General features: G+C 38.6%; 1 protein-coding gene across 1 annotated transcript in view; it reads left to right on the top strand.

Annotated features, from left to right (window-relative positions):
- The window catches only part of LOC6586071 (neurogenic locus Notch protein), a 51174-nt gene that overhangs the window by 4187 nt on the left and 29944 nt on the right, over positions 1-17043 (top strand). The window contains exon 2 of the mRNA XM_002011658.4: positions 14003-14096. Coding sequence (XP_002011694.2) covers positions 14003-14096 — 94 coding nt within the window. The remainder of the gene's footprint in view (positions 1-14002; positions 14097-17043) is intronic.

Here is a 17043-nt window from a genome sequence, read left to right on the forward strand (position 1 = left end):
CTTACCAGAGTCAAGTCAAGTTTGACATTTAGGCAAAGTATCAAGAAATCATTGTGAATCATTTATCAAAAGAAATCACATGATATATGGATGAGAATTGCTAGATTTATGGTTGAAAATGGTTTGCTTTTGTTTTGCCAAGCGAATTACGTAAATTTTTGAATAATTTAATGTAGTGTAAGTAATTTAATGTTGTACGGCGTGGAAGGTCTCCGGCGTTGGCCTAATTGTTTTAGGCCACACATATGTCTGTCAAAGAGCTTGACAGCCAGGTAATTTTGATAGTTGAGTCTTGTAGTCGGCTTCGACTATACGTCTATTGGTATGTTTTTGTATAAGACTTGATCCATATGTTGACATCAGTCAGTCTAGAAGCTTCGAATGAAGTCAGGTATATTAAAAAGATGTGCATATGTTTTATATAATATGATTTTCTTTTTAAAGTCTACATTACATGAAGTAAACAAATATGGAAATGTTTAGAAAGAGGCGTGGCAGAGAGCATAGTACATGTTTTCTTCATCAGGATGAATCGTTGTAGCCCTGCCTGTCCATCCAAATGAACTACAATACCTTGATATTAGATATATATCATAATAATAGATATACATATATCGATAGTAATCGATAATTTCGAATACCAAAAATGCCGCAGAATTCAAGTTCATTGTGTTTGTGCCTGAAATGATATTTTTTTGATATTTTGAACACTCTTATAAGATATGTTTTATGGCATATAAAGAAAATGTAATACATTATATTACGTTAATATCATTATAGGATTATATAGTTATATTAAGGAAATTTAAAACTTAAATCACGCCCAGCTAGACGTTTAGCTTATCATTAATTTGAGCTCGCTTATGACCCAGAAATCAAAGTTGGCTAAATGTATGTGCTGAAGACGGCCTTTAGGATTCTCACAATGAGGCGGCGGCACGAACTGAAGTCGTTTTTGGAAAGATAAAGCACAGCAAGCTGGACAGGTAATGTTCACCTGTGTGAAAGTCGCGAACGTGAATGCATCAATCGAAAATCCATATAACATATACATATATAAATAAAAATATACATATATGTTATATATGGTTCGAGCACTTATCGGCCATTTGCTGTCACATTTATTAATTAATCGACGCCGCCTTTTGGCCAACTTTCTCAGCACTTAAGCGATTGGTAACTTAAGACTTCATTAAAATAAGTAATGCAAAAAAAAAGGCAAAAAAAAACATGGCAAGCAAAAAATCAGCTAATTTTTCGATGCGTTAAATCTGAAATAAATACGCGTTAAAGAGGAAGCACAGCAACAAGAAATTGAAGAAGAAGAAGAAGCCGAAAGCAGATACGAGTGGGCAAAAAACGAAGAAGAAGAAGAAACAAAGTGCAGCAGTTGGCTCGAAAGCAAATCAAGAGATTTTGTCAACGAATTGTGAATACCCTATTGAAGGCTAACACGATGATATCAATAGCAAAGACTCAGTTAAGATAAAAGACAGCTCAATCTTGTATACATTTTATTGATATATGTATGTATACATACTATAGTTACCCTATACAAATATTGTTCGCCTTGAAGGCATTTAGCCCTTGCTCTTGGCAAGGGTAAGCCAAATAAAAACCCGTTTAAAAGGCCCGCTTGCATATTGATTATAATGCTCCTGTTACTTGATACCAATTTAGGAGAGAGCGAGAGAGAGAGGGCGATGATCATCAACAAGATGTTGTTGTAGCTTCTGTTGTTGAGGTTGCAAAGCAGTTCCTGTTTTTTAAGGAGGGAGAGAGTGAGAGAGTGAGAGAGAGAGAGAGGTAGAGAGGGGCGAAGCCCCTTGAGAAACGGAGCAAGAAGAAATACTGCCAAAGATTTGTATTTTATTTTTCTTAATACCCTGCTCATAATATTGTAATGGGCATATGCTTGAGTAGGGTATATGCGCGATTAATCAGAGATTTAGAGGAAGGAAATTTGCTTAAGCGATATATATCGTCAGGTAGTTATATAGAATAAATATATATAATACGTATAATTTTTGTTTACCTTTGTCACATGTTTTTTCTTTTACGCCATTGTTGACAAAGTACAGTAGTCATTCGACAATTAGAACGTATCAAAGAATTTACATAAAACCCTATTCAAATTGAGGTTTGTTGTGAGACGAAATATCGCAAAGTTTTTCATAGCTAGACAGACTATGATATGTGTTTTTATTTTGTTCGTTGTCTTTTTGGACAGTCAGGTAGAATTAGGCGGCGCTCCGGAAATCACAGAGAGATGGAGACAGAGGCAGAGAGAGAGAGAGAGAGGGAGGTAGAGGCAGAGCCAGCAGAGGTCTTTAGAGTAATGTCGTTGTTGCTTTCCCATCGGCCATGGTCTGAAAGCTGAAGACTCGATTGGACATATTGGACATTGCATAAACATGACTCTGGCTGTCATTGTTCCCATCATCAACAAAACCAAGCAGCAGTTGCCGTCGCCGTCGCCGTCGCAGCAACAAGCAACAGCATCAGGCAAACTTAAAGTTGCCTTGGCCATAGAAGAGCTGGCGGAGAGCAACTTTCCAAGGCGGCTGCTGGGAAAATGCCGCAAATGGTTGAATGTTTGGCATCAGTTGTTGATCATTTGATCAGTGCAGCGCATGTTGTTGGCCAGCTCAATTTGGCTTAAACTAATTATGAAAGCAGACAGTTGGCCAAGTTGCGCTCGGTTCACTTTGGGCTTAAAGCGTAATTAAATCTCGACAAAAATCGACGATTAGGCCAACCAAAGCAGTTGCACTCCGTCTGTTTATTGACTTTTAATGATGACCACTCGAATTAGTGCGCCATCCCCCCATCCCCTACCCTCTCCTCATACGCTATACTCCCCCTCCTCATGCGCCTCGCTTGAACTTCAGTTTTCGCCTTGCTGCGAGTTGAGTTGGCCAACAACGTCTTGCGTCTTCTACTTCGTCTCTTGCCTGACTTGCTGCTTGTTTAATGAGTTTTCTTTATGGCCAGGGCGCAGCACACACACACACACACCATCACATACACACACCATCACATACACACACACACATACACAGATACATTCTCATATTTATGCTGCCTGCCGTACGCACTGACCGAACAAGTTTTGAGCTGTTTCCTCCTCGTCTTTGGGTCTGCTATTCTGTTTTCTGTTTTCTCTTTTCTGCTTTGTGTGTCTTATTCTTCTTCTTAGCCACTTGATGGCCTGCCCTGGCCTGGCCTGGGCCCGGCTTGGGTCCAAAAAGGCTGACAACCTCGAGAACGAACGAGCGAACGAACCAACGGGCCACAAAACTCGGCTCTTGCCTCGCTCGCAGCTCAACAATTTTTATAGATATTACCCAAAGTGTCTTCGAGACGGCGTTGCACGCGATGTTAGAGCGAGACAAACATCTCCACGCCACAGCCCGTACTGCTATCCCTTTCGAACGTGCACAACTTGCTCAGAGCTGGACATAGAAATTCTTTCTAAGCTTCGTCGCTTACAACAAAATGCGGCAAAGGCAAAAAGTCACCGCACTCTCCCCCTCTCTCGCCCAACTCTCTCTCTCTCTCTCTCTCTCTCGCTGCCCAGCTGTGTGTGTGTGTGCAATGACAATCATCATTATATACACTTGAACAACTGATCGAAATGCAACGCATATTGCCTAGAAAGAACTCTTAATGCTTCCAGCCATATCTGGCACTTGGTGTCTCTCACGCTGAAACTGAAATCGAGTCGAGGCGTCGTCTTCACTTGACTTGAGACTTGACTTGACTTGACTCTTCTTTACATATTCATATCTGTCCATTTGTCCAACTGTTGGCATTCCATAAGTAGATCAGCAGCCTGAAGATCAGCAAAGCCATAGATAAAATGTCGAGAATTGAAAGAAAAAAAAAAAAAAAAAGATGCATTTTGTTGAATATCAAGTAGGGAAAAAGATAGGGAGAGAGAGAGAGAGAGTGAGAGAGATCTGTAATATATCAAAGAGTTCTTTGTTATGAAATCTATATAGACTAAGCTCTGCCTAAGATTGATTGATTGATTGATATCATACATATTCAGCATTCATATTCAATGTACTTCATCATATTCAATCTATATGGATAAGCAAGATCATACGTATGTCATTCATATATCTATATTATAGCCACATATCTGTTAGCTCTGAATGATGAGCCAATATTGAGTTGAAGAACTTCATTTAGGGTTGATCTCAACTAATTAATGCAAACGCTAACGATCTTTGAGTGATCGTTCACTCTCTCCATCACTCCCTCTGCCCCTCTCTCTCTCTCTCTTTTCTCTTAAAGATCAACGATGTCGTTCATTCGTTGTATCTTGTGAATTCATTTGGTTAACGGCCCAAGCGATCTACCAAAATGCATTCCAAACGCCAGCTACTCAATACACAGTTACATTTATGGAATTCAGTCTATCAGTGTGTGTGTGTGTGTGTGTGTGTTTGTATGTAGTCAATATACTATTTGCATATTGAATATTTTGGAAGTTAACAGCAGCTAACGGTAGGCCCTTCAATCACTTGGCTAACTGCTGAGCCGATAAACTCTACTCACATCCAACACTATTTTCAACTCTCCCTCTCTCCATCTCTCTCATTGGGTCTGTCTCTAATGTTGGCCCCAACAGGTGGCGCCACAGCGTTGCCAACCATTGCCTTTGTAAAAATCTGGTTTCAACAATTAGCAATGCCACATGGCATGACAAGCGCAGGCACTAAAATCTTGAATAAAGCTCATAAAACCCCAAGACTTGAGCTCTAAAAACCATATGTATACCGACCAGGAAAGAAAGGCGGGCATGTCAAACTGCAATACCCTGTATGCTGCAGATAAATAAAAACCGAGCATGCCAGAAGAAAATACCCAATTGATTGCCGAATCAAAACTTTGTTATCGATAAATATCGAGCCAAGAAAAGAGTTACTTTACTCAAATAATAAATCTTGATTATTATATTTATACCTATATGCATAGCTGTTATTCTTTCTATGCACATGAGCACAACTTGATGATACCCTATTTTGTTTACATAAAAACGAAGACGAGACTAAACTAAACATTCACACGCTGTAGCTTTCTGGATGTTGCTGTTGTTGTTGTTGTCGTTGCTTGTTTGCCGGAAGTGTTAAATGCTTCACTTTATTTAAAGTACACACAACGACAATGTCAGAGCGGGAGAGTGTGAGAGAGAAAGAGAGAGCGACAGCGAGACAGTGCCATAATATCGCTCATATGCCACATTTATTAATATAGATTTTAAACTTCAACCCTTTGTAATACAGCTGTGTGTGTGTGTGTGTGAGCGAGAGACTCCTTCTCGCTCTTTCTCTGCCTGCTTTGTGCGTCTGCGCAGCCATTTACAACTCCGCTGGCTTTGGCGCGCATTTGAATGAACTCTCATGAGGGTGTCTTCCTTTGCTCGCTCTACCCCTCCTTCGCTCCCTCCCTCTCACTCTCTCTCTCTCTCTCTCTCTCTCTCTCTCTCTCTCTCTCTGTCTCTGTCTGTTTGAGTCTTGTTTTGTTCCCACGTTGCCTTTACATCGTCATTGCGTTGCCCCATTCCACTTCTTGCACTCGCCATGCCATGCCCTAGGGGTTGCTGCTCGAGGGTTGGGGGTGGATCCTGGATGTCTCTGCTGCAGCGCCAAGTGTCGCAATATGGTTTCAAGTGCACTTCAATTACCAATCGAGGCGAAACCCAAATTCTATCGCACAGCTTATCAACTTACTGTGCAGCTGGCCCATTTTTCTCTTCAATTGTTGTTGTTGTGGTTATCATGCGCTCAATTACGTAGCATTCGGTGAGGGTGCTTAGGGTAGGTCTGGCAGTTGCTAACACGCACACGCATACGCATACTAATGCACCACATGTTTGTGTCAAATGATTTTTGAATGAAATAAAATGCATAAACTTACAATTTAATGAAGAGGCGCATCAAGGAGTAGATAACAGTTAAATGTGAATATAAATTTAATGAGCTGCAATAAAGCCATTAGGAAATATATGAAACGTACAATTTTGCATTGCTAATATTAGTAATATAAATATTTATTTAGGGAAATTCATTGGTCATAAAATTAAAAAAAATATAGAGTCTATAAAGAATATGAAATGTAATGTTAAATATAAGCTTATAATAATAATATTAAATAATTAAGTACCAAGTTAATAATACATAAATAAATAATAGCAAACAAATTTAATAATAATTAAATATATAATACTATCAACGTAATAATATTAAAAATAACTTAACAAACAGAAATAAAATCAAAATAAAAAAGTAAAAAAAATAATAGCTATAAAAAAAAAAAATAAAAATCTTAAATAATAAAACAAAAAATTAAATATATGAAAATAGTACAAAAAAAAAATATTTATAAAAATAAATTACGTATGTAAAAATAATAATAAAAAAAATGAATAAATAAATACAAAAATATAAAACATAAATACACCATTAAAAATATTCTTTCGCGCTTTGAGGTCTAACGTCAAAGTTCCTCTAGCGATTTCAGCTTTCAACATGCAGCCATTGTTCAAATATAATATTCTAATCATAACAATAAATAGACGGAGAAGAAGAAGAAGAAGGTCAGGCCAACCACAAAAACCACAACATCCTCCGCAACGAGCAGCAACTCGACTCAAGCCAAACCAACTTAACCCAGCGATGATCCAATTACTGCTATGCCAACTGACAGATAGTAAACCCAGACGAATGATTACCGACTCCCGGGTAAAGTGGAAGAGGGTGAGGGAGAGTGGGCGAGGAGTTGGAAAAGACAGAGAAGGCTGTTCGCGTTGCATTCGTAGCGTCTTGGGCGGCTTTGTTATCTGCGCCTCAAGCGGTTTGACTGTGGCCTATTAATCTATCAGAGCTGAAGACGTTGCGACGCGTCAGCAAAACTTTACAATTGTAGTAGATAGTCCGACTGATCGACGAACCAACGGCGGGCAAACGGACGGACTGAGACCGCAAGAATTTCATTCTGTACGCTGCGACATGTAGCCCAAAAAGTTGAAAGAAAAAGAAAAGAAAGGAAAATGAGTTAGCCATGGGAAAGCGCTAAATAAATACTCTAGCTCAACAATAGATAAACTATCGAGTTCTCAGATAGAATAGTAAATGCTTTTGTTAGTTGAATAAATATGAGATAAATATTGATGCGAGATGAATGTAAAAGTCAATATATGGATAGAGATGGAGATCGATATAGAGATTGCAGTGAAGATGAAGATATATTGATAAAGGTAAAGATTGTTATGTAGAGTTATAGTACTAGGCGTCTAAAGCGATCATTATATATATAGATAGGATATAGGATATGATGCCTAAATATACATTTATAATTATGCATGAAAATATATAGCCAAAATTAAGAATGGAATGATATAGAGATACACTCATACACAGATACAGATACGAATATAGATATAGATAAATGTATGCATATTGACAGACATAGACACATATTAAAGATGTATATGTGATTACAGCTATAGAATCAGGTATGGAACCATATAAAGTTACAGGTATATATGAATGTATACAGACACGCTCACACATGCAGATGCTAGATACAAACACAGTAACAGATAAATATGTAAATATGTAGATAGTGTTATAGCTGCATATCTGCATATATCTATATAAAGATAATCTATCATAAGCAACTTTCATGTCTGTGTCCTTACTTATAGCTGCAGCTGTATCTCTTTTATCATATTAGAAGGGAATGATGAATCTATAGGAAGACCAAATAGACTCTTTGAAACTAGATTCTGTCACATATTTGATTGCTCAGGCCTTAGATACACATTGTAAGAGTATCTATCTAATCACATATACATATGGAGAGAAAAAAAAAACCCGAACCGATCCGAACCGAACTGAACTGAACCGTCGCTTCGCGTCGCGCCGCTTCGTAATGCCGAGCGTCGTTTGCTCTTTTGAGGCGGTTCGTTCGGCTCGGTTCCCACAGTCGTCGCTGTTGGTTTTGTTGTGTGCTCGTTGTTCGTTTTACGAGTTTTCTATGCTGCGCGGCCACTTGGAGCTACTTTTTCATTAACACTTTACAATCTTTCCGCATTTTGTTGCCACCGATGCGGCAGTCAACCTCTGCCCCGCCCCTCTGGCTGCTGTTGCTGCTGCGGCTCGTCTCTGTTATTACAACGTTTCACGTTGTTGGACGCCTCTGCAGGCCGAGTGTCTTGCGTGCTGTTGTTGTTGTTGTTGTTGTTCGTTTTCTATTTGCTATTACACATTATTTATGGGGCGACTATTTATTTTTATTTAGCTTTTCATTGTTGTGGCAAGTAACCAGCCCTCCGCCCCCTCTTGCTCGCTGGTTTCGGCGCCCCCGCAACAATTTGTCAAGCACTTGTGAGACGCCGTCGCCGCCTGTGGAACAGTCGAAGCGCTTATTGGCGTCGCCTCCAGCTCAACAGAATCCAGAGCAGCAAAGATATAACTAAGACAGAGAGAGGGAGAGTATATATAGAGAGAGAGAGAATGAGCACTGCAGCTGCAGTATTTGCGTCGTAATTGCCATCTGAACTTTTATCAGCAATGCAAATTACTTGACCAGATCGCCGGCCGAAGCATATGTATTGATAAATAAAAGAGATTGTTCTCTAAATAGAAGCAAAATGATCATTGACTCGATCAACATTCGACTATAAAGAAGTAGACAGTTATGGAGATCATTCAATTAATTAAAAATGACTTAAAGTAGGGGAATATACATACAGATATAGATCTGCATATGTAAATAAATATAGATATACATATGTAGATCTAAAATTCCAAGGTTAGCTATTATAAAACATAAGCATATATTCTTCAATTGGATTTCGAATAAAACTCTAGCATGGTATTTCTAGTAAATATGGCATATACCATATATAGCTAAATTTAAGATTGACTAGAAGAACTACCAAAATCAATTCACAGTCTTAAATTTCTTTAATTGTTGCGTTTTATGACGAAATTCAATTTTAGATATCGAAATAATTTAGAAACATGTAGCAACATGCATAGAGCTGAGCTTGATATGCGCACACATATACACACATGCATATACATACATATGTATACTCTATTTCGTATTCAGATAAAGCCTGAGAACTTAGGCGTATCGAAGTTTCGGTAGTAGAATTTGTGACGCGTTTGCCCATACGACCGATTAAAGCTTTTAGATTACAAACACAAACAAATACATGCATGACATATATGTGTGTATGTGTAGTGTCACACGAGGAGGCACGTTTTGCTCATAAATAGCACACATACACACACACACACACACATGCATGCACACACTTTTGCATATTGCATTTCTTGCTGTGATAAGACTCTGCAGCTCGAATCTACTCACACATTTTGCATTGTCTTACGATTTTATGCAGTGTTTTTTTCCTTTCCACAACTGATATGATATGTGTAGATGTGTGTAGTATGTACTCTATAGATATCCTGTATTTTGAGGAAAGTGCAATTTAATTTGTTTACTGTATAGATATCCTATATTAAAGTAAAAGATATTCTAAAAAAAGCTGAAAATTGTATCTTCCGGTTGTAAAAAAATTGAGGAAAATTTAAAATAGCTAGTATATATACTCTTTAGATATCTCTTATATTCAGAGTATTAATATATTGACTCTATAGATATTCTGTAGTTAAAAGAAAATTCGAATTTCAATTTGAATGAAGAAGTCAACATAAAATATTTAGCTTGAGCTGAAGTTATTGACGGCTCATTGATGGCTCAGCTGCTCTATCTCTCTCTCTCTCGCTCTCTCTTGGTCTCCCTCTCTCTTTCTGGTATTGCCACACTTTTGGTGGGCTTCAATTTACAGTTTACAGTTTTGCTTCTCTTTCATTTTGTTATAAATAAATTGTTATTTTATGACTTTTGCTGCGCTCTGCGTTTTTTTTTTATATTGTTGATAGTTTTACTTTGTATAAAAAAATGTATATATATATTTATTATATATATATATATGTAAGTCTATAAAATATATATATATGTATATATATGTGTGTGTGTTTATATGTTTATATAGTGCGCGCCTTTGCACGCTAGAGAAAAGCGTGAGAAATTTTTGGCCGTGGTTTTGTTTTTTGGGCTGTTTGTTGTTGCTTTAATGTTTATTGTTGTTGCTGTTTGTTGTTGCTATTTTACTTGTCGCTGTCGAAGTTGTTGCTGTGTTTTGGCTTTTTTTCTCGGTTTTTGCCTTTGTTTTAGTTTTAGTTTTGCGGTTGTTGCTGTTGTTGTTGTTGTCGCTGTTGCTTATTATGCTGATAGCGTTTTTGGGTGGCTTTTGTTTGCTGTTTGCACAGCGTGCATGTGTGTGTGTGTGTGTGTGTGTGTCAGCAGCAGCAACAGCGGCGAAAAATTTAAATTCGATAAGCGCCATTTATAACGGCCAGTGACATTTGTCTGCACCTCTGCCACCCCCGTCCTTCTACCCATGCTATACACACACACGCACACATACTGAATGATAATTAAAATTAGGGTTTATCAGTCAGCTGACAATCAGCGCCTTAGCCTCACTGCAAGCTGACAGACAATAATAAGATGTAAGAATACTGCAAGCGGGCAGCATCGACTACAGAATACTCGTCCAAAAGAGGAGTTGATGTAGATCACATTGTATATGCAACGATAATCTATCTATGTAATGCATATGATCTATGTACATGTTAAGCTCCAATTATGGCACAATTTAAGCCTAGTTATGAGGCGCAATTAGCAGCTCATTTGTCTAAACCGACGCGCTCGCTTGATGGGTGTGAGGGCGTGTTTAGGCTGTTGAGGCATTCAACAGCGTTACACTTGCCTGCATCGCCAAGCGGCCGACTAAACGGTCGAGCACCGGGCCCCAAAACAAGTGCGCAGCCAACAGATTTGTACGGTGCGCATTTCATTGTGCGGTAAATCACACGCAATAAAAACCAAAACGAAGAAGAAGAAGCAGCAGAAAAACAAAAACAAAAAACTACATACGAAAAGCGCTTCACGCTCTATCGATGAAGCGTTGAATGGGCCAGTGCGGCCTCTTAATAGATTAGAGTCAAGCTAAGTCAGCCACGCCCACTACTCAAATACATCAACTACAAAAGCCTTAACTAATATGACTAGATTTAAATCAATTGAACGCAAATAAAATCAATTGAATATAATAATTGAATATAAATAATATAAATAAGCTAAGAGATTGAACGAAAGGAAAGGCTAGATTTGTAGAGAATGCAAGCTGAGCCGATCAAATTTCAAATTTCAGTTATCGATACTTATTTAAAGAAATGAGCTGTGTTATCGAAAGATCAAACAATCGAAAATATAAAAAATTTGATTTATTTAGTTTTAATGAATGGAAAAATCAGACAGGAAGTTTCTAGAAGAATGTCTCTATAAAGAAAGTCGAGATAGAACAAATGTAGCTATCGGGCATAAAAATAAATACAGTACCCGGAAGACGATTTACGAGGAATATTTAAGTTTGCTCAGGTTTGTTTGGGGACCTAAAGCGGAGTCGATATAACCGAATTCTACTGTATATAAAGCGACTTTATGATATCTACCAGCCCATTACAAACACCTGCACAAAGCCAATATACCCTGAATAAGAAATTTGCACCGAGTTCAATTAAAGTGTGTAGCGCATGAAAAGTTCTTCCATTTTTTACTCAGATTGTAGCATATCTCCAATGCAAATTTCTTCATAATAGCAATGATAAAAATATGAAATTCACAATAAAAAAAGAATGATGTATTTACATATATTTTCATCGAGTTCTTATATGCACAAGATAATCATGCAAATAATATTTCTCTCAAGAACCGCACCTTAACAATGCACATAAAACATTTTGCTTTTATTTTTGCCTTTTTATCATATATGTATGCATATACATATATATTTTTTTTCTGCTGCACTAATTGAGGTCAATTAGTTTACACACAAAGAGAGAGGGAGCGGGAGCGGGGGAGACAGCGGCATGCATGTGCAGACATTTGGCACTGGAGCGCAGCTGGCGGCATAAATGTTGCAAAAAAAAAATAAGACAAGCAACAATGTATAGCAACATGTTGCTGTGAAGCATGCTGTTGCTGCTGTTGCTGCTGCTGCTGCTGCTGCTATGTCGCAATATAATGCATACGCCGCGTATGACTCAGGCCTGAAATTTCGTTGGGCTAAGATTTATGCCGGGTTCATTTTAATTTTTTTTTTTTTATATATTTTGTTTTTGTTTTTGGTGTTTTTTTTTGTATTATTATTATTTGTCTGCCCCATCGATCATTCAAATGCGAAATTTATGTTTACGTATTCGCGACAATTTCGTGTTGCATTTCGAATGCCAAGCGGCGAACAAAGCGCGCTCATTGAACAACAAATATACATACATACATAACGTATATATATGTACATATGTATATTTGCTTGACTATGCACAGCTATATAGCATATGGATATGTATATACAAATATATATCTATATACATTTATCGGGCCGGCGAGGGGTGTCAAGTGTTTGGGTTTATGATATATGTATGTACATATATATATATATATAATATATATATATATATATGTATATTTCTTCTGGCCCGCTCGTTGCGAAGACAAAGCTATTTATTTATTGTGCTGTGCGGGCAATCAAAACTTATTGTCGCCTGTTGTCTGCTTGCCTCTTCTAACCTTACCGCCTCCCTCTGCCATCTTCTCTCTCTCTCTCTCTTCCTCGCTCCCTGTCGCCCCTTTGGTCGCTGGCAGGAAATCGCCACACGCCCAATTAGCAAACATTGGGGCGCTTTGGCGTGCGGCACGTTTGTTTAATTTGTGTGCCATTTTTACAATGAAAAATAAGCATATTTTCAGCTGGCTCTTCTGCTTTTTTTGCTTCTTCTTCTTCTTTGCTGAAAGCAGCAAATTGCACAAAGATAGCATTAGGGCAGAAAGGGGGAGAGCCCCCCCTCTAGTGTTTCAAGTGCACTGAACCTTATTTATTGTTGTCTTCTTGCTATTGTTGTTGTTGTTGTTGCTACGGCGATTTGCTGATCGTTCGTCAGCAACTTTGAATTTTGCCGGCATTTGCTATTTCAAGTCAGTTCACTGGCTAGATTTGTCGCGCTCTCTCGCTATACCTCTCACCCTCTCTCTCTCTCAATGCTATCTCTCACTCTTTGAATGAATGTTGAATAGTATAGTATTCGAAACGCCTTAATTTATTGTAATTCTGTTAAGTATTTTAAGTAAACTAGGAGCTACTAGAAGTGTGAATGAAATAGAAAAGAAGCAATAGTAATAGATCAGTAGATCTATTGAATGTTTGAGTCCAAGTTAAATATGCTCTATAGATAGACCTCTAGACTAAACGAAGAATCAATCAAATGGGTTCTTACGTACATCTAGCAAATTATGTATAGATAAGTCTTTTTCGTTAGAAAAAAAACATATACAGGGGAGCAGTTTTTTTCGATTTATAAAAAAATACAAATTATTGAGAATTACTAAAAACGAGTTTCTTTCAAGGAGACGATATAATTTTTTCGATTTATCACGATTTTCGATTTAGGGGATTTTGGGGTACAAGCTTTTCGAGGCTCGACTGTATGATATGCCTATATTCCAAACTAGAAAACTGATATAGATAGATATCTAGTGAGATATAGATAGCTATGCATAGAGCATAAACTGTAGACTGTATTACAGTTCTGAAGTTCTTTATCATCAGACAAATATTAAGAATAATACAAATTAAACAAAATATTCTTCTTCTTCTTGGGAAGTGAAAAACCCAACGGTAAAATGAGTTCCCAGTTCTATTAAGAGTTAAGAGAGTTACATATGAATCTCTGCTGAATTCAAAGCACATCTTATATAAATCAATAACTAAGAACCTAGCTTAATCTATAATCTATAATCGTTTTAAATTTAATTTCTCTAACTTTTCTTGTATTTTCTCTCATTTTCACAGAAACCGGCTTGTCTTTGGCCGTTTCCTGCAGCACATTGGGCTGCAAGAATGGCGGCACATGCATCACACAGACGAATGGCAAATCCTACTGCTCGTAAGTATAAAAAAAAAAAAAAAAAATAAATAAATAAATAAATAAATAAGTAAAATCAAAAGCATGTATTTAAACGGAAGGAAGCATACGAACGTTAATTAGGCGCAGCTTACAACGGCGAATGTCGATCGGCGCGATCGGCGCAATTTATGATAATTTATGCAGCAGCAGCTGAGTGTGTGAGCGAGACAGGGCTATCAAATTTGTTGCCCTGAACTTGGGATTGATTTGCTCAGTTATTAGCATAAGTTTGCTGCTTCTTTATTTTCGCTGGGCAGCGAAATTTGCATACGTCAATCAATTGGCCGAGATCGACGGCTGGCTATGTGGCCAAGGACACACGCGCTAAGCAAATTGAAATTGAAATGGAATTGAAATGAATTTAAATTGAAATTGAAATTGAAATTGAATTTGCGGCTGCCATCAATGCGAATTGACATTTGTTGGCCCGATGCAAGAAGAAGCGCTGCTTCAATTCACTCGAATTTCGTCTAGACAATGGGCCAATGAATTAGTATAATAAAAAAATGAAATCGAGAAGCAGAAAAAAAAAACGAGCTCAGAACTGAGAGGCAAGGATTGAAACTGAGCTGAAATTCAGTTTCCCTTGCGCTGAGCTGACAGACAAAAGAGCAGAGCGCCCGCACATTAGACATAAGACATAAGACATAGGACGAAATCTTGTCCCATCGAGACAGTGGAACGATGAGGCTTCGTGCCTTTGTACACATATTCGACATTATGCGTTTGCCGAGAGCTGGATAAGAGTTAGAGAGAGAGAGAGGGAGAGAATTTTCACTCCTTGTTGCAACACATTTCGTTTGTCACTTGTCGTGGTAGGCAATAATTTTTGTTTGGCTTCAGTTTTTTTTTTGTTTTTTTGTGGCAATGCATTTCCTTTTTCGCTTCGCTGCTTTTGTCAGTTATTTTTGTGGCCTGCTCTTGTAATAAATCACATGCGAATGCGGCTCGAACACCAATGGCACGTACTCAACGCATAACTCGAGCTGAGTTATGATATGGCTGCGAGTCGCAGACACGACGAAAACTTCGTGTTTTTTGTAGTCGGTTTTGGATTTTTTTTTTTTTTGAGTCTGTCAAAATTTTACGAGTCTGCGAGCATGGCATAATTAAAACAAGTGAAGAAGAGGAATGAAAAAAAAAAAAAGTCTGGGCGTGCATTGTACTCGAAACCGGGGCGAGATCGTTTGAACATCGATTGCATTGCCAAGCAGTTGGCCTCCCTCTCTCTCTCTCCCACTCTCTCTCTCTCCCACTCCCAGTGTCTCGCTTGCAGCTTCGGTTTATGTCATGATCAGTGATCAGTGATCTTTGTATGATCTATCGCACGATTGAGGGCGCTTTCATTGAGCTCTTGAGAAACTCATGTATTTGCTTTGTTTTTCTTCATTTTGTTTTTGGCTTTAGCTGTTTGAACTGATCTTTGCTCTCGGCTATATACATATATATATTCTCAAGTTGATCGTTAGAGCTGTGATCTTTATCGGCTGCTGTCTGCACTGTATATACAATTTCTAGCCATTTAATTAACTTATTGGCCCACATACATATCTATGCATTCGATTTGTTTGGCAATGCGAGACTCTCTTAGAGCTGATCGCTGATCGTTCGGTAGCCATGCAGTTTTATTACGGCTATTGCGTTGATAAGTCAGTGGGTCAAGTATTGTTTTAGCTGATTTCAGCCATTTCAACTTGCTCGAAAAGTGATCTTTGTGGCTTATCTTTATAGAGTCTACCCAGGCTTGCCACATGCATATGCATGAGACATGTTCTCTCTCAGTGTCTGTGATCGTGAGTGATCAGCCATTGCAACTTCTGCCAGCTATGCCACGTATCTACTCCCTCCTCTCTCTCTCTCTCTCTCGTTTTGGCCGACTATTTGGCTATCACTATCTTTAGCAGGCAATTACATAAAAGCGCTTAAGCTTTTAGCTTAAAAATGCGACCGCTTTTCGGCTGCGGCTGCCGTTGACGTTGGTTTTACGACATTTTCTCTGGACTGAGTCGACGACGACGACGACGACGACGGTGCGACGATCGCGGCTGATGATCAAGCCATGTGGCAGTATATTTGGCTTCTTAGTCGCTGACTCTGACTCTGGCTGTGGCTCTGATCATCATCAACGGCACGATCGGGCAGTAGAGACTGCTCCATTGCAGTCGTTACATATGTAAGTGATCTGGCTACTCTCTCACTCACTCTCTCTCTCTCTCTCTCTCTCTCTCTCTCTCTGCTCTGCCTAAATGTGCGATAACATCGCTTGAACTTTGTCAGCCATTGAGTCGGTTCGAGTAACTGTTTTGCCTTCAGGCAGCAGCCAAGGCTTGAGCTATTAGAGGATTGCGCGTATGTCTGCATCTAATACCCTTCACAGTGGGCATTATCATTTGATTACCTCCCAGTACAACAGTTGAAAGTTGGCCAACCTTTTTTAGTGCCATCAAGCATTGTATAACTCGCAGAAAACAGTTGAGCGCCTAAAGGGTATTTGATCTTTAGCATCGACTAAATCATGACTCCAGCTTCGTTTCTGGGCACACACATTACCGCATTTTGTCTTGATTTCGAATTGGTGCACAGCTCAATGATTATTTTGCAAATTTGAAAATTTCACGAGCTTTGCTTGGGTTTCTTATTTTTTTTTATTTTTTAGTTTTTGTTTTTTGTGTGGCAAACTGTGTTTAAGTTTTGCCGTTTAGCGATCAGCTTGATACGATCAGCAGGCCAATCTGCCTGCCAGCCAAGCTGAGCTTAGTCTCAAGTTAGTCTCTTTCTCTCTCCGTCTCTCTATTTCTGGCTGTCTGTCTGTCTGTCTCTGTTTGCTCTGCGGTTGTTTGTTTAATTGACTTGATTGCTCGACTTGATGGCCTGTGCAGGACACGACGTGACGTTTGCAGATCGAGCCGAGTCGTTTATGTCAGCG

This window comes from Drosophila mojavensis, unplaced genomic scaffold, assembly GCF_018153725.1.
Source record: "Drosophila mojavensis isolate 15081-1352.22 unplaced genomic scaffold, ASM1815372v1 contig_136, whole genome shotgun sequence".
Taxonomy (NCBI): Eukaryota; Metazoa; Arthropoda; class Insecta; order Diptera; family Drosophilidae; genus Drosophila; species Drosophila mojavensis.